This window comes from Harpia harpyja, chromosome 10 (assembly GCF_026419915.1).
Source record: "Harpia harpyja isolate bHarHar1 chromosome 10, bHarHar1 primary haplotype, whole genome shotgun sequence".
Taxonomy (NCBI): Eukaryota; Metazoa; Chordata; class Aves; order Accipitriformes; family Accipitridae; genus Harpia; species Harpia harpyja.
The window spans coordinates 30,976,451-30,998,207 of NC_068949.1; the positions used below are offsets into that span (position 1 = coordinate 30,976,451).

Sequence of the window (21,757 nt, forward strand, 5' to 3'; positions counted from 1 at the left end):
TACAAGGTGCTTTGTAGGCATAGAAAGGAAACTTAGGTCTGTTGCTGGGCTGAACTCCCCTTCTCAGAAGAATAAAAAGAAAGCTACTGTAATGCCTCAACTCAGCCTTCTTTCCAGATACCTGAGCATGACACACTTTTTGCAGGGGAGAGTATTAACATGATCTGAACTTAATTTCTCCAGGTGACGACAGTTTCCCACATCATCCAGTTCTTGCTGAGCTTTCCACCCTCAGTAGCACTCAGAGGGATAATATTCCAGGACTGCTTGAGTCCTAAAGTGCGTCTGTCACTATTTAGTATGTTGATGTTTCAGAACTAGGACTCGGTGGTGCTAAGGCTGGGCAGTTAATGTCGTATCATACATTTTGACATAAAGAAGCTGGTCGCTGACCACTCCTGTCCCAATTACTCATCAGGAAGTCAGTTGTTAAGTCAAACCAGAAACCTGTGGTCTTGTCAGCTACATTATTAGCTTGAGGCATAGCCTGGTCCCTCATCCTCACCCAGAAACCCTTCACTTGAGTGAAGCGTAGTTTGAAGATGGAGGTAACTCTTCTGTTGGGAGACCTGGATTGAAGCTGCCAAGCTTTTTGTACATGAGATCATAACTCAGTGTGACCTCAGCTTACGTATGTCAGGGAGAGCTTTTTCTGTGATGAGTTTGGAAAAGGTCAGGTTAAGATGCTTTGAAGAAAAATGGCCAGTTGGTTTGATCCTAATCTTTGTTTTAGAAAAGAATGATGCAAAAATCTCGGAAGTCAAATCTGGGGAGTAGGAGGATTTTATTTTGATAGCATTGCCCTTTAAAAAAGGAGGGGAAAACCCGCCTGCCTGTACTCTCACAAAAAACCTTACTTTCCAGCACTCAACAGGGTTGTGGTTTAAAAGGTAAATCCAGACTCGGGACTGTTAACCCTCTCTCCAGTAATCTTACATAGTCATACTCAGGTGCTCGCAGACTGCTGCAGCTTCTTCTGCCCTGTTGTTACTAAGTCAAGAACAGAAATATCTACAAAATATTTAAGATTGCACCTCTCCTCTGTCACTTGGTCTTGGAAAAGGTGATCAAATTGTTCTGATGCTAGGTGCTTCTCCCTGGCAGAGGTTGTAATGCTTGCTAGGGTAATGGTGAGTGGCATTTCAGATCGCAGGCTTCTCTTACTCTGTATAGCTCCTACTGTATGTTCCTTTCTCTCTGGGTATTGAATTGTTGTTCTGGCACAGTATTTGACTTGAGTTTTTCCCTGTCCTTGTTTCTTCCATGGGGGGCCGTGCGCCATCACACTGCTGACAGCACAAACATTTGAGAGGATTCCTTTCCATGTGACTCTTCTGGCATTTTACAATCCTGTCTCTTTCAATATGTGATAGCAGAATATAAAGTAGGTCACTCTACTTCCTTTCTGCTTTTCTCAGTTCTGCAGCTCTTATGATCTTTGAATTCTGTCTGAACATCAGACAGTTTTGGAGACTCGTGTCTGGGAGAGTTCAGCAGGCTCCTAAAGCCTCAGTAGTCATTTTGGGATTGGGCCTTAACAGGGCACTAGGGACATGTTTCTTCGTAGCCTTTGTGTGCCTTGGATACACTGTTAATTAGTGCCCTTGACATGTTTTACAGAGATGAGAAGGAAGAATGATGGCAGCTTTCCTAATGCACAACTATCACTTGCTGCTATGATGCGTCCTGTGGCTGCTGCCAGCCCTGCCCTCCTGTTCTCTCTGAGTTGATTGTAGCTGGCAGTTGTTGTCTAGACGCAGTAAACCAAGTGAACAGCTCTACTTATTACCATTTATAAAAATGAACCAAACAAAAGCTCTAGGCACAGTCACAAGTCAGTCCTTAAAAAGGCATATGGAAGGAATTTAGTCTTTCCTGAGTCAGGCCAGCAGATTTACAACAAACCCCAAAACTTTAAAGTACCTGAATTTTTCAACCTGCAGACTTGCTTTGGGGTTTTATTCATACAGCCCAAGGTGGTAGAAGCGTTGGGGTTAAATTATAGCACTCTTTCACTGAAACCCCCCTTGTGAATGATTCTCAGAACTGTAAGATCAGAGTCTCTGCAGAGAGTAATGCAGAGATGTGGTCCCCTTCAACTTCTGTCACTTGGTTTCTTAGCAGGATAAATGTGGTACCCAATTATTCTGTGTTAACCCAGGGTGAGAATGGATCCCTGTGGTTTATTGCACCTTAAAGGTGTATTACTATGTTGTCAAATGCATGCAAACTCCAGATTTTGTAGAGCTTCTGTGAAACGTGAGGCTGAATTGGAGATGCAGAGAGACCTGGTCCAAAGCTTCCACCCAAGTTGCCTTCTAGTGGTGGTGAATTCCTGAGGGGACTGCTCAACTGATATGCCTGGTTAGTTAGGAAAAGTCAAATAGAACTTGAACTTGTGTGTATTAGTATAAGGTGTAGTTTCTTTAGAAATCTGCTAAGCAAGCATGAAATCCTCTTTAAATATAGTCAGAAATTCAGATGTGAGAATAGTATTGAGAGGGCAATGCAGGAGCATTTTGGAAAGAGCAGAGTTTAAGATTCCCATTAAAACAAAAATAGTTGTGCAAATAAAACTACCAGCTGATGCAGTACAAATTAGTGGGTTTAAAATCTGGAGAAAAAGCAGCTGAGTTATTAATCCCTGAACTGAAGCCCTTAAGTCCTTTTAGTTGAGTGACTTCTGCTTGTCATCTAATCCCTTTGAATCATGGAAAACATAGACCCAGAGTTGTTCTCTGCTGTGTAGTAAGAGGAAGTTTAACCAGTGAGCTAAATAAATAAATTGATTAATTGGCAACAATAAGGAGCTGTGTATACACTGTATCTAATTGCTTTTTTTTATATTGTCTTCCTCTAACTTCTTGGAAGACACAGGTTTGTGGGTTGTACATGCAAAAATATGCTAAAAAACCCCACATCACCAAGGCTTTGAACCTTCAGCTTCAAAGATCATTGTGTGGATCACCTTATATTGCTTTGGACAGTCTCTAATGGGGCCATTGCTCAGCCAAGCTGAATTTATGCAGTAGGAATTCAAGCTGAAATTGAACACACCTCAGAATCATGGAGTAAATCAAATCTCATTTCCTTGCTTGCAGAGAACGTGGGCTGTGTGGGCTTTCTTCCTCCTCCTCCTTCTCAGTAATTTTTATTCTACCAGGTCAGAGCTACCTTCTTCTTATGAGAAATACTGAGTGAGTGGCTTCCCTGAGCCTTATTCAAAAACCCATCAGAGCTAATAGCTTTGAAAACGTTTGATGTCCAAGAGGCACTTGGGAGCACTAAATCCTCACACAGGGATTTCTAGGCTGTAGAACAATGGTGTCCTCCAAGCGCTGCAGAAATTACCGTGGAGATGATACTTCCATTACAGATCCTGCAGGTACTTACCCAGGAATATGGCAAAAGAGAAATTTACAGAGAAAGCGGAAGCCTTGGTGATCAACTCCTTATCCCCAAGAGAGTGGCATCGTCTTTGCCTAAGTCTTCAGTGGTGCTGTATGTACAAATACATCCCATCTCTATAGCCAGCAGGTTCAGTTTAGAGCTGTGACAGCAAAGGGTGCATGTTTTTGATTCAGAGGGCAGGCATTGTGGACAAGTAGTTCTCTAGCTTGCTGCTCTGTGTACTGATTAGCTCAGCTTGAGGATTCAGCAGCTAAAGGTGCTTTGGAAAAGAAGCATAAGGTTTGTTCTCCTCATCCTTTGGGGAGAATGGGTCCAGTGCCAGCACAAGTCACCTTTCCTTTGAATGTCAATGGTGGGCATACAGCCAACACAATAATCTTATCTGGCCCGTTAGCAATAAACCTCCACTTTGTGTCACGTCCTTCCTGCCCATCCAGCATCTGAACCTCTGTGGAGATAACACCATCACTCTCATAGAGGCAAGATGCCTCTTTTCAGTCTCTTCTAAGCCATACAGTCTGAAGGGACTTGTCTCCTGTGGTGTTTTGGGGTTGTTACTGGGAGTGTCTGAATTGTGAGAAAGCTGATGCTGAAGAGGTGGTAGGTCTGACACTTTAAGGATGTAAGCAGAACAAATGTTGCAGGGGTAAACAAGTTCCCAGGCATACAAGCCCTTTTTGTCCTCCAAATATCTTTAGATTACAAGACGCCACTTAACCGTGGCAGGAATCCTTCTTGAAAGTCATAGCTATTATCTTGGGCCCTGATTGCTTCGGTTAGGTATAAGGAGAAAAAACTAGAAATAACTGAGTGTCAGCAACTTTTGGTGTCTCTGTGTTTATTTCAGAGAATGCACACGGACTTCTTTCCCTGAGAAGGGCAGTAATAAGCAGCAGACCATTTGATTTCTCAGAAACCTCTGACCTGTTTTCTGTGTTTGGTCCATGCCCAAGTCTCTGCTCCTCTGCTCCCTCTCTTCACCTTGCTGACTGTCTGCTGACCAGCTATCCTGTACATCTCCATTTCAGTCAAGAAATGTCTCAGCACACAACGTTTAGCGTCTCATCAGGCCTGCCCTTGCTAGTGATTATCTTGGATAGTAGCCCCCGTATTTCCATCTGTCCCAATAGCCACTTAAATGTTCCTTTTGAATTAACTTTGCAGTCAACTTTAAGCAGTTCTGTTTATACAGGCAAAAGATGTTTTCTGTGCTGGCCATGAATGCTTCCAAGCATAAACGGTCTCGTTCTGTTTCAGCTCTGGTCATTGCCCAGATGGAGTTCAAAAAGAATGACACATTCCAACAGCACAAAAGGGGATAGTTTAACAAATTAAAATGATAACAAGCTTCACTCCTTCAGCATGACGTATCGGAAATTATTTGGTTCTCTTATTTCTGCCCTCATCACAGACTTTGTCCTTTCCTTTTCCTTCAGTTGTGCAATGCAGATTAGAGTAGGATCCAAAAGTGTGTCTAGGGTTTGTGAGGAGTCACTTAGCTGGGACAGATTTGATTCCATTGTCTTGGTAGGAATTTCACCACTGTCATAATTCTTATAAACTTAACTTGCACAGCTGTATTCTCAGTATCTAGGGGACGGTCATCTCTGCTCCTTCTTGCCTTCTCAGTTACTCCTGATGTCAGTACTGTGCCTGGTGTATTGGTTTTGTGTGGCAAGGTTTTGGTAGCGGGTGGGGTTACAGGGGTGGCTTCTGTAAGAAGCTGCTGGAAGCTTCCCCTGTGTTCGACAGAGCCCATACCAGCCGGCTCGAAGACAGACCCGCCGCCAGCCAAGGCCGAGCCAATCAGCGATAGTGGTAACGCCTCTGTGATAACATTTTTAAGAAGGGAAAAAAGTTGGGACGGCGGTATTCGGCAGCCGGAGAGAGGAGTGAGAACATGTAAGAGAAACAACCCTGCGGACACCAAGGTCAGTGAAGAAGGAGGGGGAGGAGATGCTCCAGGCGCCGGAGCAGAGATTCCCCTGCAGCCCATGGTGAAGACCATGGTGAGGCAGGCTGTCCCCCTGCAGTCCATGGAGGTCCACGGTGGAGCAGATATCCACCTGCAGCCCGTGGAGGACCCCACGCCGGAGCAGGTGGGTTCCCGAAGGAGGCTGTGACCCCGTGGGAACCCCGCGCTGGAGCAGGCTCCTGGCAGGACCTGCGGATCTGTGGAGAGAGGAGCCCACAGAGCAGGTTTTCTGGCAGGACTTGTGACCCTGTGGGGGGCCCACGCTGGAGCAGTCTGTGCCTGAAGGACTGCATGCTGTGGAAAGGACCCATGCTGGAGCAGTTCGTGAAGAACTGCAGCCCGTGGGAAGGACCCACGTTGGAGAAGTTCGTGGAGGACTGTCTCCCGTGGGTGGGACCCCACGCTGGAGCAGGGGAAGAGTGTGATGAGTCCTCCCCCTGAGGAGGATGAAGCGGCAGAAAATAACGTGTGATGAACTGACCGTAAACCCCATCCCCGTCCCCCTGTGCCGCTGGGGGGGTGGTAGAGAATCCGGGAGTGAAGTTGTGCCCGGGAAGAAGTGAGGGGTGGAGGGAAGGTGTTCTGAGATTTGGTTTTATTTCTCATTACCCTACTCCGGTTGATTTGTAATAAATCAAGTTAATTTTTCCCCAAACTGAGTCTGTTTTGCCCGTGACAGTAATTGGTGAGTGATCTCTCCTATCCTTATCTCGACCCACAAGCTCTTTGTTATATTTTCTCTCCCCTGTCCAGTTGAGAAGGAGGGGGAGTGATAGAACAGCTCTGGTGGGCACCTGGCATCCAGCCAGGGTTAACCCATCACACCTGGTCATCAGCACTCTCGGTCCTTGTGTCCAGAATGAAGAGACTTCTGAGTTGCATATTAGAATGTCTTATTTCTGCAGTAAACCACTTTTGGAACTGCAGCCTTAGAACAGATGTTTTGCAACTGAAGTTCCCTTTTCACTACAGGATTTTCTGTTTATAAGGATCGTCCAGCAGCTTATAGCTGTCTGTTCCAGCTCCAGATTTGCAAAAGCCTAAATAGCTAGAACTTTTATACGGCTTGAGTCACACAAAACTCCAAGCACTGCCCACCTTTCCTTATTAGCTAGCTACCTTAGCATACTGCTACTACAGTTTTTCTAGCTATTTGTAGCTAACCAATTGACTATAGATCTATTTCTTTGGGGCTGTATCTTTAGAAGGCATTTTTGAAGACTGAATTTATAAGTCTCTTGGAGTCTTTAAGCTGTAGGAACGTCACTGTGATAGGCCTGGAAATGTTGGCTCAAGGCTCAGCAGTGGTCAGAAAGGCAAATAGAGAATTAGAAATTATTAGAGAGAGAACAAAAATAAAGCAGGAGTGCTGTGCTGTCACTGTATAAGTCTGTGACAAGCCATGTTTTAAATCTTGTATATTGATTCCAGTGCCTTTATTTCAGAAAAGATATTGTAGAACTGCAAAGTAGTATAGATAATCAAACAGTTATTTGCTCATCTGATTTCTTGGCTATCCAGACTTGTTGCTTGTATTCAAAAGTTCTTGTTTTCCCCGTCTTAGGATGGACTTGAGTTCATTTTCCACATGTGTTCAGCTAGGCAGGTGAGCTCTGGATTTCTTCCGTCTTGGCTTCATTGCTTCTCTTCAGGCCACTGAATTATTGCCTTTTATCACTTACATTGTGCGATTAATAGCTGGCCTTCTATTGTCACTATTTAATTGCTTAAATATAAGTAGGAGCTATGGAACTGATCTTTCTAAGCTCTGCCCCTCCAAATGCATACCTTCCTCCCCCAACCCTAGCTGGGTGTTTCTCTGGCATGTCCGATATTATTTTGACTTACTTTAAATATACAGCATCCACTTGGTTTGTGGCCAGTTTTTTAGCATATTGCTATTTAGTTTTGCTGCTTCCTTTAATTAAATTTATTCATGTTTCACAAACCAAGCTTAACAAGATTCCTAATCACTTAAAAAAAAAAAAAAAAAAGTAATGAGCTAGATTAGCATCTACTTTTTCTTGGCAAGTGTCAGACCCAGGGCTGTACTAGTAGCATTTGTAGAGGCCGTTTGCTTGCTAGTTGCTGTAAAAGAACAAGAAAAAAGAAAAATGAAATGCATGGCCAGCTCCATAGCTTTTTGGAATGTCTGTGTTCTCCTTTCATTTATCTTGATCTTCAAGTCAGAGTCCTGGTGAGTTTTGTTTTTTTTTCTAAGTCAGCCTGTAATCATTATATTTTGTAGAAGTCCGTGGTGGCTGTGTGAGGAGCACAAGCTCTCCTGGATCCTCCACTGATTCCTGTGAACCTGACCAGGTGACATAGTACCAGAAACCTCCTGTGACTGCAGATGTTTGATTAGACCATAACCAGAATAAGCCTCCCCATTGCTTTTCCCTTGGGCACAATTAGGTTTTGGTTTCTTCGAACTGGAACAGTCCACTTGCTTCTGTCAGGGTTTGATTGAAGGCAAAGGTTTTTGTTGCATACCCTGTCTTAATCTGTTCTCTAGACAGCCTTATTCCTGAGCCAACTGTCTTCTGGGCAAATTTGAATTTCTTTACTAGGAATGAGTTTCCTCTGGTGTACATCAGGGATCCTGTTGTCACTTCATCAAGGCAATCTGAACTGAAAGTTGTGTATTTGAGTTTCAACATTTGCCAGGATGCTTTCTGGCTGCTGGCCCTAAAAAGATTTTATTTCTTCTTAAGAATAATCTTCTTAAGATTTTATTTTTTCTTAAAATCTTCAGCTACTGTTTTTTAGGTTTTTGTAGCTGTCTTTGATTTCTGTAACAGCTTTGTATGTCCTGGCTTCTCAGGTCAACTGGAGCAGCAGCTCACAGCTTAAACTCTTTTATCTTGTTTTGGGCACCAAGTTTACTGGTCTTACTTTGGTCAGTTAACTGGTGCTGGAGAGCTGCTGCTGATTATTTTTTTTCTCTGTGTTCAGGAGGACAAGGTCTTCTGTAAATAGAGAATTGCACCAAAGGGTGTACACAAATCACAGCATTCATTTGCTGAATGCTGGTTAGCCACTTAGGCTGAACGGGTAATATGCACAGTGAGCGTAAGGATGGTCTCGTCCTCTTGTTTGATGTTTTGGTGACAGCAGTTGATTTACTGCTGTGCTAGAATGCAGCTGGTAGATAAAAAGCTTCTCCTGGAACAGCCCATCACATTTCAGCACTTAAGTTAATTGTAAGCACAATGGGGAAATAAAAAAATTAACGGTCCAGTCCATAGTTATCTGCAGTGCATTTTAAGCCTTGGCAGAATTGCAAGTGCTCTTACGTACCTAGCAGTGAGAAATGTTTTCATAAATGCCACCAGCTGGAGATAAGGGTTCACAACTCCAAAATGGGCTGTAACTCCAAAATAGCAAATCTATCTATCTCAGGGTTTTATGCTCCTGCCATCATCCTGGCCTTCCTTATGCTGGCTGCCTGCCTGCCTTCCTCACAGAATTTCTAACAACAGGCAAGCTTAGTGGACCTCATTCAGTTTCTGGCGGATCTCCCCATCCCGATCTAAAAGTCTGCTCTGGAGAGTGCTTATTTTATTAATTGATAATTTTTAAGATAATTTGTTTCAGGATCTTTGACTTCTTTTTCCCTGCCTGGGCCTTGGAAGTGCCAGCGTTGTGCAGTACAGGGATGTTTGTTCTCTTGGCAGAAACCCGCTGAACCCATTTTCCTCCCTTAAATGACACAGAATTGTCTCCTGTATTTCCTCTTGAGACCCTGTCCCTGCAGTCTGGGAAAGAGCACCCAGGGTCCCACAGAGTGTGCCAGGTTCTTTGTGCCAAGTGGGATATGCAGATTAGTATAAATCTACTGACCATCTTTGAAACTGAGAAAAGCGGATTGGTCTTGAGAAAAAGCAGTGCGAGGCTAAGTGCATTTTTGCTCCTTGTGCTCAACCTGTTTGGGTTTGGAGCAAAGTGCGTTTAACATGTGGGAGTTGTTGTGTGTGTAGACATGACTTCTTGAAATTACTCTGTAGTAAAAGCATTCATGGCACAGGCTTTCTGGTGAGGTGAGCAGTCTTTCAGCTACCTGAATCCTAGAGCTCGGACGGTGTCATACTCCTAGCACAGGACTTCCTAGCCCTAGTGATGTCTACACAGAGATGTCAAGGGTTATCAACCACATTAATATCTTCTATTTGTCTATACCTCTTACAAATTAAGTCTCCTACAAGCTGTGCACATAGCTGGTCTCTGTGACTGTATGTCTCTGTTGTTACTTGCCTTTGTCCTACTTTGCAGCCTTTCTGCTTGTTAAAGTAACTGTTGAATCTTGCGAAGGCTGTCCCATGAGAGCTTGGGATGGGCACTGCATTGGCTTTGATTGGCTTTGGGATGTTTCTGAAAGCTGTGTGATTTCCAGATTGGTTGGATCAGTGAGTCTTTTCGCACCATTAAATAGAGTTGAACACCTTAGGCTTCTAATGGATTGTGGTTTTAAAAGGTTTCTGGAGCAGATAACTCTTGTGCCAAAACAGGATGCCATTTCTGCTAGCAGAGTTCAGAGAACAACACTAATTTTCTGAGTGAGCTTATCAATTACTTACCTTTAGAAGAGGCACCTGTGGGCAGAGGAGAGAGACTGTAACTGAACCCTCCCACTCCATGGATAGAAACTGTCAACTTTGTAGGCTTGTTCCTTTAAAGATCACAGTTCTCTGTGAGATCATTGAACAAACATCTGAGCTACCGTGTATCATCTGAGCCCCACAGAATGGCTCTATGCTGAGGTGAGGAAAAGGGAGTGTGGAATGTCGCTCCCTGATGTTGCTAAGTAAAATAATAATAATCATCTTTTATGTACGATCAAAACTTTTTGCCTTGTGTAGAGAGGTGGCAAGGCCTGGATTTCAATACCACTCAAGTGCAAATGTATAAAAGCAGTCCTCCAGAAGGATTTGGGACATGGAGAGTTAGTGTTTAGCTGGGCACAGGGCAGTGCACTGAACACAGCAGGACTGCCACGAGTGACTGGCAGGGACGAAGGACAAACTGATGGGCAAAGACTGTTTACTCCCGGGCTCCTAGACACAGGGCTAATGCTCAGTGAGCTAGGCAGAGGAAGATTGGCAAATGCAAGTAACCTGGTGGGAACTGTGTGCAAGGGGTCCCTGCACTCACCTTAGCATTGGAAAGCAGGGTGAGGCACCTTTTCTCCCTATCTCCTGGCTCATCATTGCTGTGTGCTGCTCAGCCTTGTCCATCTGTCCAGCTCCAGGCCCTGAACAAGAGACTCCCATGAGTCCCATCGGCTTTTGCTTCTCCACAGTCAGGACTGGAGCATGTATTCATGGCTCAGTGCCATCCTGGGGCTCGTGGGCAGCTGCATCCACCTCTGGGGGCCTTTCTCCCTGCTATGACCTGGACAGACTTCTTGTGTCTTACTGCCCAGCATTGCTGATGCATTCTGCATCAGTGCAGTCCTGTTTCATACCTCAGAGGAGAAATTTGCCCTTGGTTGCTTTCACTTAGTCTTTTGGGCTAGCTGAGCTTTTTACTATGGGAAAAATCCTCCTTCCAGGAATTTTCCTGCCCTCAGGAAAAGCTAGCGTGAATGGGAGCTGCTTTCAGCACACACGTAGCACTGGCAGTCTTAGTGGATCCTCTCTCTGAACTTGGCTCCTGCAGGCAGTGAAAGAGGAAAGGGAGAAGGAGATGAGTGCAGCCGGGGTCTGGGCAGATTCTGTTGGGAAATGTGGCACCTCTGTGTGTGTATTTTTATTTAACTTCTAATTGTTTAGTTATATGCTTTGTCTTTGGCACTTCTGGGGATTAATTCCAGCAAAGACTCCAGCCTGCATCAGCAACTTTTAAGTTGCTTTGTGAGAAGTGTGATGCCATTTCGGAAAAAAAAAAATTCATTTTCCATATTAATTAGAAGATACTACTGTAAAATTTATGTCAATTATCTGGCACTTTATTATGGAGAGGCAATAGCCTCTTTGTAGTCCACGTGGCAGCAGCCTTTTCATTACAATGAGAAATGTTGCTATTCAGTTGAATTCACTAGGAGAAACACTCAGGGACTATGAGTTGCTTGTGGAGATTAGTGAGGGAGAAAAAGGGGAAGATTTGTACTAAACCTGAAGTAAACAAGCCAGGACTCCAGTGTGAAATGCACATCAGGCTTCTACTAGAATAGGGAAACCTTAATGTCTCTTCCTACAGCCTCCATCCTCTGAGCTGAGGGGACAGGCTGCTGGGTTTGCTGGTGGTATCTTGGGCTTTGCCTAGGTTTTGGAGGTGGGACTGCCCTAAGTCCCTCTCTGGCAGTGACAGGGACTCCACCACCTCTGTAGAGAGGACAGAAGGCACCTTTGTCTATCCCTGGCTGCCATTGGCCCCTATGCAATGTCCATGCAGTAGCGCTGGTGAGGGCATTACATGCCCCATAGACAGGCTGCTCCATCCTCCAGCATGGGACAGCTGGGACAGCAGCACCCAGCTTTTCCATCCTGTGAGGGCTTGCTAGGCCTGATCTGGAGAGCTTCCCCCTGTCCCAGCCTTGTGAGCCACATAGGGATGCGGTGGGGGGCAGATGCATTTTAACCTGGAGTTTGTTGAGGGGTTTTTTTGCCTTTTGCTTGATGTGAGATCATTCAATCAGTTCTTTTCCAACTGCTTCTGTGCCGTGGTAGCTAATGACTGTCTTACAGGCATGGAGAGGCTTTAGCAAGGTGCTGTTGCTGCTGACTGATTGCATTCTTGTCCTTTGCTGATTAAAAAGACAGTGTAGAGCCCTTGCATTCTTCTTGCTTCTCTTTTTCCTTTATTCTTCTGTCATTACCCTGTGTGCTTCCCAGAACCTACCCACTACCAGGTCCTTTGCTGGGTGGCGTGAATTGGTGGTGCTCTCTAATTTTATGTTTTAGTAAGGCAGAGACTGCAGTTGTAGATGATGAAGGATTCTGCGGGTTAAAAAGTTACTAAGCAGTGAAGCGTACTGTGTCTGCCAGATAGGTGGGCCTTCATTCTGCGTGTTGACCCTTAGATTTCATTGCCGGTACAGCTCCCTCTCTGGCTTTGCTGCTAACAGTGCTATGTTCTCCTGGACAGGATGGGGATTGGAGACTGCTGTATGCAATCCCCTTGTTTCCCTGGGACAGGCTCTTCCAGAAGGTCTGGTCTCTCCTGGGTGAGTGCAGCAAGTCAGCTCTTGTTGAGGATCAGAGAGAACAGCTCTGGTGCAGTAAGGAAGGAGCCTGTGTGTAGATAGTGGTACAGCAAAGCATGGTCTATTCTGGGGGAACTGGTTTCAGAGCTCATGTCCACAAGAGTCCACTGACCCTTCGGAGGTTGTCCATCCAGTTTGCAAGGAAGCGGTAAGCTGGTGGATGCAGCAAAGTAAGGAGCCAAAAAGTCTGAAATAATCTTGTGCCTCTGGGTGCTTTGGCACAGCATGGTGTGGCACGGATGGGATGCTGCGGGGAGCTGAGCCCCTCCGTTGTAAGCCAGCCCCCCTGCTATGTTACCCGGAGGGGTGCCTCTACTCACAGGTTGTCGTTACTGGGGAAGGAGAGTTATGGGCCATGGGCAGTTGTAGCTGCAGGAGCAAGCTGAAACCTGAGTGCCACAGAAAGCACTTGCTGTTCAGAGCAGCTCCTGAAAAGTTGGTTTGGGGACATGTACGCAGGGACCTGAATCGCTAATGTTTCTCTGGAACTTCTGGAAAGCAGTCAGTGAGTGAGTGGTGGGGCAGGGGGTTAATCTGATGGCAAATTATCTTTAAATTACAGTGGTGCAGCTCCACTGACTTCTGGGTTGTTGCAGTGGAGTAAATGAGCAAATGTAGCCTCTAGGGCTGATACAGGTAACTGCAGGAAAGGAATTCAGCAGCCTTTACTTTTCTTGTATTGACCATGTCTGAGTTGCTCACTTCTGTCATACTGCTTTTTTAAGACTCTGATCCCCCTAAGGTAACCTACAAAAAGAGATTTAGGTTGTGACTCCTCTTCACTTAATATTTTTCCACTGTAAAGATCCAGTAAAGCATTTTTTTAAAGAGGTTTGCCCTGCATGTTTATCCTTGCAAACTGAGGAGTGTCACATCTTATCTTCCCTCTTGCTTGCTGAGAAGCTCCTTGGAAATCATCTACAGTCCATTTTCTTCTTTCTTTGCCTGACACTAGAAGTGGTGTTCTTCCAGCTGCCTGTGAAATTTAAAAAACCCGAATATCTATTTAAAGTCCGTGTGGAAGAGTCTGGCTAAAAGTCCCTTCCTTTTTAAGTTATTCATACTTCACTGTCTTGGAATTTATGTTTTCTAGTCTTCCATAGAGACTTCTAGGAAGACCAGGTCAGACAAGACCTTGAAGGAGAAATGTTTTAATCTTAAAATTAAATTCCTCTAGTTCTTTTGTATCTGGCAGAAAGGTGCAGATAAAGATCTCAGGTGTTTAATGCGAAAGGGTGTTCTTCCTGCAGTAGTTTTTCTGAGCAAAAGTCAAAGCAGTGTGTAAGAAGGGTGAAGGTTGCTAACATACAATCTTCCATTACACAGAGGATGTGAGTTTTTGTCATCTGTATAGAAAGCTGATGCCTTTCAAACCTTCATGTTAGATGCTCTTAATACCTTCTGCTGCTCTTTAACCTCTCCTCTGTCTAGCAGCTGCATCTTAAAGAGCAGATGAAATTGTCTCAAGGGTGGCAGGTCCTAATCTCAGTAACAGTTCCTATCCATTATAGGGTATGAAGTGAAACGATCTGTGAGTGGGTTTATCCCAGATCCCACGTAGCATTTTTTTCTCAGCAGCAGCAAGAAAGGGAATTATCAGGCAGTGAGAAGCTGTTTATTTTTAACTTACCCTTTCTTTTTAAGTTCTATTTCATAATTAAAGGAGATAAGGAGTGGAAGCCAATGAAAATATATAGCTAAAGGGATAAGCTGATCTCAAGTTCACTGCAGAGATTATGGTAAGTAGTGGGTAACACAGTAGAGACTTTGGGGCCTCTTGTTCCTTCCCTGTCCTCCTCCTAGAGTATCAAACTGAGTTTTAGCTGCCTTTCAAAGGTGGCACAGGAGGGCCAATTTAAAGGATACTGCTTACAGAGCTCGCTGCTGCCCTCGGAGTTTACTATTCCGCAGCGTGGTTTGAGTATGCCTCTGTTGAGTATCTCTCTACTCAGAGCTAGCAAGGAGGAATCCTGATTCTTCATGGAGAAGCGTGTACATCCATTGTCTGGGCACACCTATATGGCACTATGCATGACTGTGTATGGGGGCACAGGGGACTGAAGAGGAGCCCAAGGGAAGGTTCCTGGGGAGTGGGGTAGCCCTGGATAAAATGCCTCCACTCTGAGTTACTGCTGGAGAAGCCGGTTCTACTCCTCACCTTTCAAACAAGGTTTCTCCCCTGCAGCGTATTAATCTTGGTCAACTTGGCTTCCTCAGATTGACAGGAGGATAGCCCTCTGATTCATGCAAGCTGTTAGATTCTGTATTGCTCAGAAGAAGGTGCATTATGCTATTACTCTCCATCCCTAGTGGATAGTTGCATCCCAGAGTAAATTATTCCTGTACCCAGGTGGCTTTCTTTCATCGTTGCTCTTGGCTCTGTGATACTTCTTGCAGCTTCTGTACACAGGAATAAGAAGGCCAGACTGAATTTGGAGATGGCTGTCATTGCAGGGGTTCTTCCTCTGCCAGTGGAGCTGACAAAGGCATTAGGAAATGAGTCCTGGAGAGTAGGCTGCGTGCTCTTGCAGCAGCAGGATGCTGACAGGCTGTTCTTAAATAACATTGCAAAATGCTGATTCCTACCCCTAGCTTGCCTCTGCAATGCTGGAAGACAGCTGAGCTGCAAAGAGACTCTGCTGTGTGACCGTCTCACCTGGGAACCACTTCTGGGACCCTTTTTTGCCCCCAGTCCTCATTTGGATGATGCCCTGTGGCTTCTGGTACCTCAGGCCCTAGCCTGTTTCTAAGCATTTGCATGAGTGTCTCTGCGTACCACTGTCACATGCAAAGCTTGGAGGAAACAAGCTTTTGAAGGAACCCTAAGCAAGTCTAGGTTTCCTAGAGTAAAGGATATAAGGACACGATTCAGTCCTGTAAAGGGCAGGAGCTGCCAGCTGCCTAAAAGGGCAGTTGAGGGTAGTGTTTACATTATTGGGAGGACAAGAGGAGAAGTAGAAGGGTTCCTTATTGTTCTGGTCACTGTAGTCTGAAATCCTCTGCAATGCTTTTCTTAGGATCTTATCTGAGTTGTGATGCCTTGAGGCAGAGTCCTTTTCCTTTGCACTTTATACTATGTAGTCCTCCTGGCTGAGGCTTTTCATGAGCAGAGGCTGCTGTAATGCAAACCTCAGGTGTTGGCACTCTGTTTAGCTCTCAGATCAAATGGTAACAGCCTAAGAAAGAAGTTCATGTGTTTAAGAGAATTGTTTCAAGCATATGTTTTGCCCAGGAGTGCTGAGCTATATGGTTCCTGGTAGGAAGATTACTTACCATCTCACAAATGCTTTGAGGAATGTGTTTGTCCATGCAATGCTTTGAAGCTAAAAAGCATTGTGGGAGTCACTCTTGGTGTTCCCTAGTTAGGAAAATGAATAGTTCAATAGGACAGAGATATGTAACTATGAATTTGGAAGTATAGCCCAGTGCTGGGAGCAGAGTAAGACAGTAATATAAGCTGGAGTGCTTTGATTGCAGTGAAGGCAGATAATAAAATATCTCCTGGGCAGGAAGACCTGGATTCGTGTCTCCATCTGTTTCCAAAACCAGAGTCCGTACCACAGTCGGTCTTCCCTTAGTGCCTGTCAGAAGCTTGTTCCTATCAGGAGAGAAGTGCAGTGCTCTGTATGGAAGCTGACCTGAGCAGCTGTAGAAGCTGGCAGTTTAGCAGATTGTGAATGGTGATTGGCAAGCCAGGAGGGAGGTGTGCTGGCAAAACTAGCATTGGAAGGACCATGGGGTCAGGCAAACCTGTGTTTGCATAGTGCCTACTGTGTTACATTTGGGTGTACACATGGTAATTAGCTGCTTAATTTGATAAGATCATGTCTACTTCTCCTGGTGACATAATAGTATTTGGAAAACTGCTGCTGTCATAGATATAGGCTCATCCACTGTTCTCATGAATGGAGAAATTCTGTAAATTTGAGGGCTGTTTCTTACTGGCATTAGGAAGACTTTAGTGCCCACCTCCGTGTTGTTAGTCATGAGCCAAATATTGGCTGTTAAAGCCATGTATATTGCAAAACCAGGTGCCAGAGCTGTGATCTATCTCAGTCTTGCTCCTCCTATGCTGAGGTGTCTGTGGTTGCTGACTCCTCTGCTGTATTTGACTGTCTCTGGCAGGTTTTGGAAGTGGTACGGTCCAACTACGACACGCTGACCCTGAAACTGCAGGACGGACTGGACCAGTATGAGCGCTACTCGGAGCAGCATAAAGAGGCTGCCTTCTTCAAAGAGCTGGTAGGATGCCTTGATTCTGCAGAATCAACAACCCTTTTGCAAAGCCTTTGCTTGTGGCCTGGGCAGTGGCATTTGGGGTATAGCTGAGCAGCCCTGTTATTCCATTGGGCTGCCTTCTAAGGCAGGGCAGGAATAGGATCTGAATGGACACTGCATGTCTCAACAGATCTGAAAGCTCCCTGGAGCTCCCTGCCCTGCGATTCATGGCTGGGGAGGAACCACCAGACTGCTCAGGCCAGCAACCAGTTAGTCAGTCTCTGTCCCTTCAGCCATAGGGATCCACTGTGCTTTGTGGCGGTAAATTTGCATGGTGGAGAAGCTGACTCCTCCCACTTTGGGTTTATCATGCAGGGCAACTTTGCCTTTTTGCTGTTAAGGGGACCACAAAGTATGGGACTGAGCAGAATATGGGATGCTGGTGAAACATGTGCCTGCTCATTGCTTTCCTCAATCACTCACAAAATAGGCTTCCCAAGCAAAGAAAGCAAAGGCATTCCCTAGAAATGTCTCCTCCTGCCAGAGGAGAAGACTAATGGTAGGAAGCCTCACAAAAATAATATAGCAAAGACAAAACTGAGTCCAAATAATTTGGGTTGGTAGTGATATTCTTCAGCAAGCCAGCTTGCTCACCCTGCTCCAGAGAGCCCTGATGCAACATTTTCTTGTCCGACAGCCACATCACGAGGGAGGCAATGTTTTTGTAGTGGCTGGTATCTGAGGGGAGCCTGTTTTTCCTCACTTTTGCATCATTACAGCTTCAGCAAAGGGAGAGATCTCTAACTCTGGCAGCCTTCTCCACCAGTTTGAGAGCTGATTCTCTCTCCCAGCTCTGTCCTTGGTGATTGATGAGTAATTGATGCCTGCCCACTCTGTCACGAGTCTGCATGAGTTCGGGAATGTTATACCTCCCTCTGTCTACTGTGCTCCAGAGCAAGCATGCCTGAATTGGTTTTGCTTCCTTCTACAGAAGCTTTTTAATGTTTTTTGGGTCATTCCAGCACTGCTATTGGGTAGTATATGGGCAAAAACGCTTGCAATCACTTTCATGCCATTTTTCTGTGTTCTTTTGTGCCTATTTTTGTTTCTCCGGCCTGCTGTTTGATACCACATCTGGAATACATGCAAAGACATTTGGCCATAGTCTTCCTGTGACACTGGCTTCTCCTGTTACTGTACCCTGGAAATAAGATGCCTTCATGTTTCTGTTGTCATCTCTTCTGTCCCAAGGGCTCCTGCCCACTTCAGCCAGCATCTCCTTCCCCAGCCTTTTGGCCACATGACTGCTCTGCTTCCTGCATGCCCCGCTTTCCACATGGCCTGGCAGAAGATCAGGCTGATCATGCCGATTGATTAAAATGACATTCTCAGTCATAAGATCATCACAGCTACAAACACTTCAGCTAAAATTATTTTCTTCCTAGCCTGACTTTTTTTTTCCCAAATCCCAATTTTGTATCACTTAAGAATCTGTTTAGCATAACCAGTCCCTCCTCAACTCCCTTCTGAAAATTGCCTGTCCAGGTACCCCTGGGACCCTCTCCTCAAGAGCATATGAAAGCCTGAATAATTACTGTCTAAATGTGCTGATTTGACCCAGTTGTGAATCTGTTTAATCCACATTTCTCTAGATGCCCTGAGAATTGGGACCCTATTAAATGTTCTTTACTCACAGCTACAGAAAATCCCCTGCATTCCATTAAGCCATTCCCTCAACACAGCGGGAAATCAACCTGATATGTTATGATTTGTCTTCAGCAAACTCAGCTGGCCTCCTGTCCTCCACACTGTTTTTACCTCTAGGTGCACAGTAACTGATGGCTTTATTAATTGTTTGAACAACTCATCAACAAGGTCCTAGTCTGCCCTGTCCTCCCCGTATCCTTTTCAAACCAGGTACTTGGCTTGCTTTTTGTGAGGCTTCTGAGTCTTTACTTCGGCTTCCGTTGCTGGTCTGATGTTGGATAATATCCCCCTACCCAATGCATTGTGTTTAACCGCTGAGGTTTGCAGGTTTTCATGGTGGGGCCAGAGTGAAGTTGCTGCAATTTTCTTTGTGGGCTCTGCCAAAGGAGCAGGGCTGGTGGTGAACCACAGGTTTCCACTATGGTTTCCAAACTCATGCTGGTCCCAACAGGTCTTCCTGAACAGGATCTTTTTGCAAATAATTCTTTCCAGATTCTGCCTGGTTTTCTTATCTCTATCTGTGTGATTGCATTAAAGCAGATCCTTCTTGGTGGGGAATGACATGCAGGAACCATTTTCCTTTTAGGCTGCCTTTTCATCTCTCTGTGCTGCCATTAAGTGGGTGAGCAGAAACTTCCCCAAGCCATTCTCTTGGCTCCTTTATGCTTAGAAATCTTGTTCTCACTCCTTTGACGTGTTTTGCTAATGCACTGCTTCGCTTCTCTGGCTTTGCCTCAGTGCTGCTCTTTCTTGCTAATCCCAAAGAAAAATCTGCTTTCTTCTCCCATTCCCTTTTCAAAGAAGCTTTCAAAGGCCTGCAATACTGCAGCCACATTGTGGTGGAAGGTGATGTGCAGAGTGTTTTATCAATTGGGCTTTCCGGCCTGTTGTGCTGCCTTTGAGGGGCTAAAGGAAGGAAGTTAGGAAGTTTTCTAACACTTTTTATTTCTTTTCCTTTGAACCCTCAGGGATGTCATTTGAGGTCTGTGCTGCTTTGATAGAATGAATGGTTTGGATGTGAGCTTTTGGACCCTTACATTGCAGCTGGAGGAATGTGTGGAAAGAGATTCAGCATCTTTCCAAAACATTCACTGTCTTTGCAGTTGGATAGGTTTCAGCAGAGTCTCAAAATAGTCTGATTAGAGATTGATTTCTGCAGGGGAAATTACACTAATTTGACTTTTAATTAGATGTAGTAGTCAGTGTAAACCTTCCTCCCATTGTACAAATTTCTTAAGAGCTTCTTGTTGATTGGAAACAAGTTTAATTGATGGGACTTGCTGCGAAATGGGAATGTCTGTACAGTGTTGCACACATCCAGCTATAATGACGCAAAACTAGAACTGATTAATGTTTTCCTCACATGGTTAGTGCCACTGCTTCATCCATTCTTTCATTTGCTCATTGTTCTCCAGGTGATGTCAGCATTTCATGCATTTTCCATTTCTTCAAAGTCTGTGGTTTAAACATGATCCAAGCTGCTAATAGGAGAAAACAATTTTAAAAGCTCTTCTGGCCCTAGTGTGCTCCAGCATGCTCCATACAGAAGCAAGAGAGGACACATGCTCTGCTTTTACTTTCTTGCAGAATGAATGTTAAAGCTCTGAGCTTACTTTCCGAGACTCATTTTGGCCCCTTGTATAAGAACACTGTAGAACTCTGGTAGCTTCCAGGCTGGCAGCCAGGCCTGGCTGCCCGCTGCACTGTGAGCTGGGAGTAGTCCTGGGATGTAGCCTTGTGAATGGAACAGCTCAGCCAGACTGCAGGAAGCTTCTGAAGTTTATCCTTGTTACAGGCTGACACCTCCTTGTGTCACCGTCTGGTCTTCCAACCCCAAAAGGGAGATGAGCTCTGACTCCCTGTGCTGAGCCCTGGTGCTGGAGATAACTTTATTTAACTTTAATTTGAGCTATTCTTACCTTTTAAGCTGGTTGGCTCAGAGCTGCCTGCTTTCTCAAAGCAGAAGAAATGCTGGGCAGAGATTTGTAGAAATGTCAGAGTCATCTTGTGTGTTGTTATTATGCCCACCCCCCTCCCCAACTTGTGTTAAAGCAGATCTAAGTCCATCTAGACTGCTCTTGACCAAAGTTTGTGTCTAAGCTCCTCTTGAAACCTGAAGCTGTCTTTAAGTGAAAAGAGCTCCATGCTGGCCCCAGGTGATCTACTCCACTGCTTCACAACCCATAGGTTTGAAAGTATTTCCTCTTTTCCAATGTAAATCTTCTTTGTCTTAAATTGAGTATTTCATGCCCCATCCCTGGGGAGCCAGAGAAATATTACTCACTGTTCTCTTTCTGACCTCATTTTACATATTGGAGAGTGTTTGCTCTATCCTCCTAAACCTTCTCTTTGCAAATTAAACAGGCTTAATTTCTTGTGCTCTACCCCATAGCTACAATTTCTGCTAAGCCCTGTGTTCTCATCATGTGCCACTCCAGCCTCCCTTTCTGGGCTTGTAGAGAATGCCGCCACATCCTCCTTGGAGACCTTGATGTGTATACAAGTTGGGCATCTTCTACTGCAGGTGCCTGGCCCCTGGCAGCAGTTCCTGAGGCCAGGAGCTCATTTCTGCTTGTTCTTTCTGTTGCTGGAACCCATAGAAATGCTTCTAGTCAGAATAAGGATGCTGGCTTATGCTACATGTAGCATCTGCCCCTTTTCTGCAGGCAGTCACGTTCCCCAGGGCAGAGGACTCCCCGCATCTGTTTAGCCTTGTTGTTCCCCTCTTGTCAGAACTGACTGGATCGCTGAGGTGGGGAGCACTTGGTAGGACTGGGACCAAAACCTGTCAGTGAGGATCCTGTCTCCTGGCTGGGAGACAGCCCAGTGCAAACCAGTGTTCTGGAGACCACTTGCAGTGGTGTTTAACATAGGCTATAACCTGTGGTTATCTTACAAGACATAATCCCAAACTATTTCAGTATGGAGTAGGTCAAAAGACACCCAGAGAAGAGAGGTCAGGGGGTGCTCCAAGGGAGCAAAGATGCATGGAGTCTCTGCCAAGCATCCTGATGAAGGAGAGTTTGTGGTTTCTGCAGACGCCATAAAACGTAAATATTCTGTCTTTAAGCATAGACATCTTTGCTAGCTTGCTCAGGTTGTTAGGGTCTGTGCAAGGGGCTCACTGGGGTTCATTTCACAGCTTTCCCTGTTAACCTTCCGTGTTTTGATTTGCTTCCCACTCTTACACATTCTGCCTTTTTGGGAGCTTTCTGCCTTTCCCCTCTTTTTGTCCTCACCAG

The 21,757-nt window shown here is 45.1% G+C and overlaps 1 protein-coding gene across 5 annotated transcripts in view; it reads left to right on the forward strand.

Annotated features, from left to right (window-relative positions):
* ARMH3 (armadillo like helical domain containing 3) overlaps positions 1-21,757 on the forward strand; it is a 130,482-nt gene that overhangs the window by 105,277 nt on the left and 3,448 nt on the right. For 4 of the 5 annotated variants that reach the window (XM_052799663.1, XM_052799665.1, XM_052799664.1 and 1 more), the window contains one exon: positions 16,716-16,832. In XM_052799663.1, the coding sequence (XP_052655623.1) occupies positions 16,716-16,832 (117 nt within the window). Of the gene's footprint in view, positions 1-15,182; positions 15,613-16,715; positions 16,833-21,757 lie in introns of those variants that run through there. The other variant, XM_052799666.1, reaches the window with a different exon arrangement.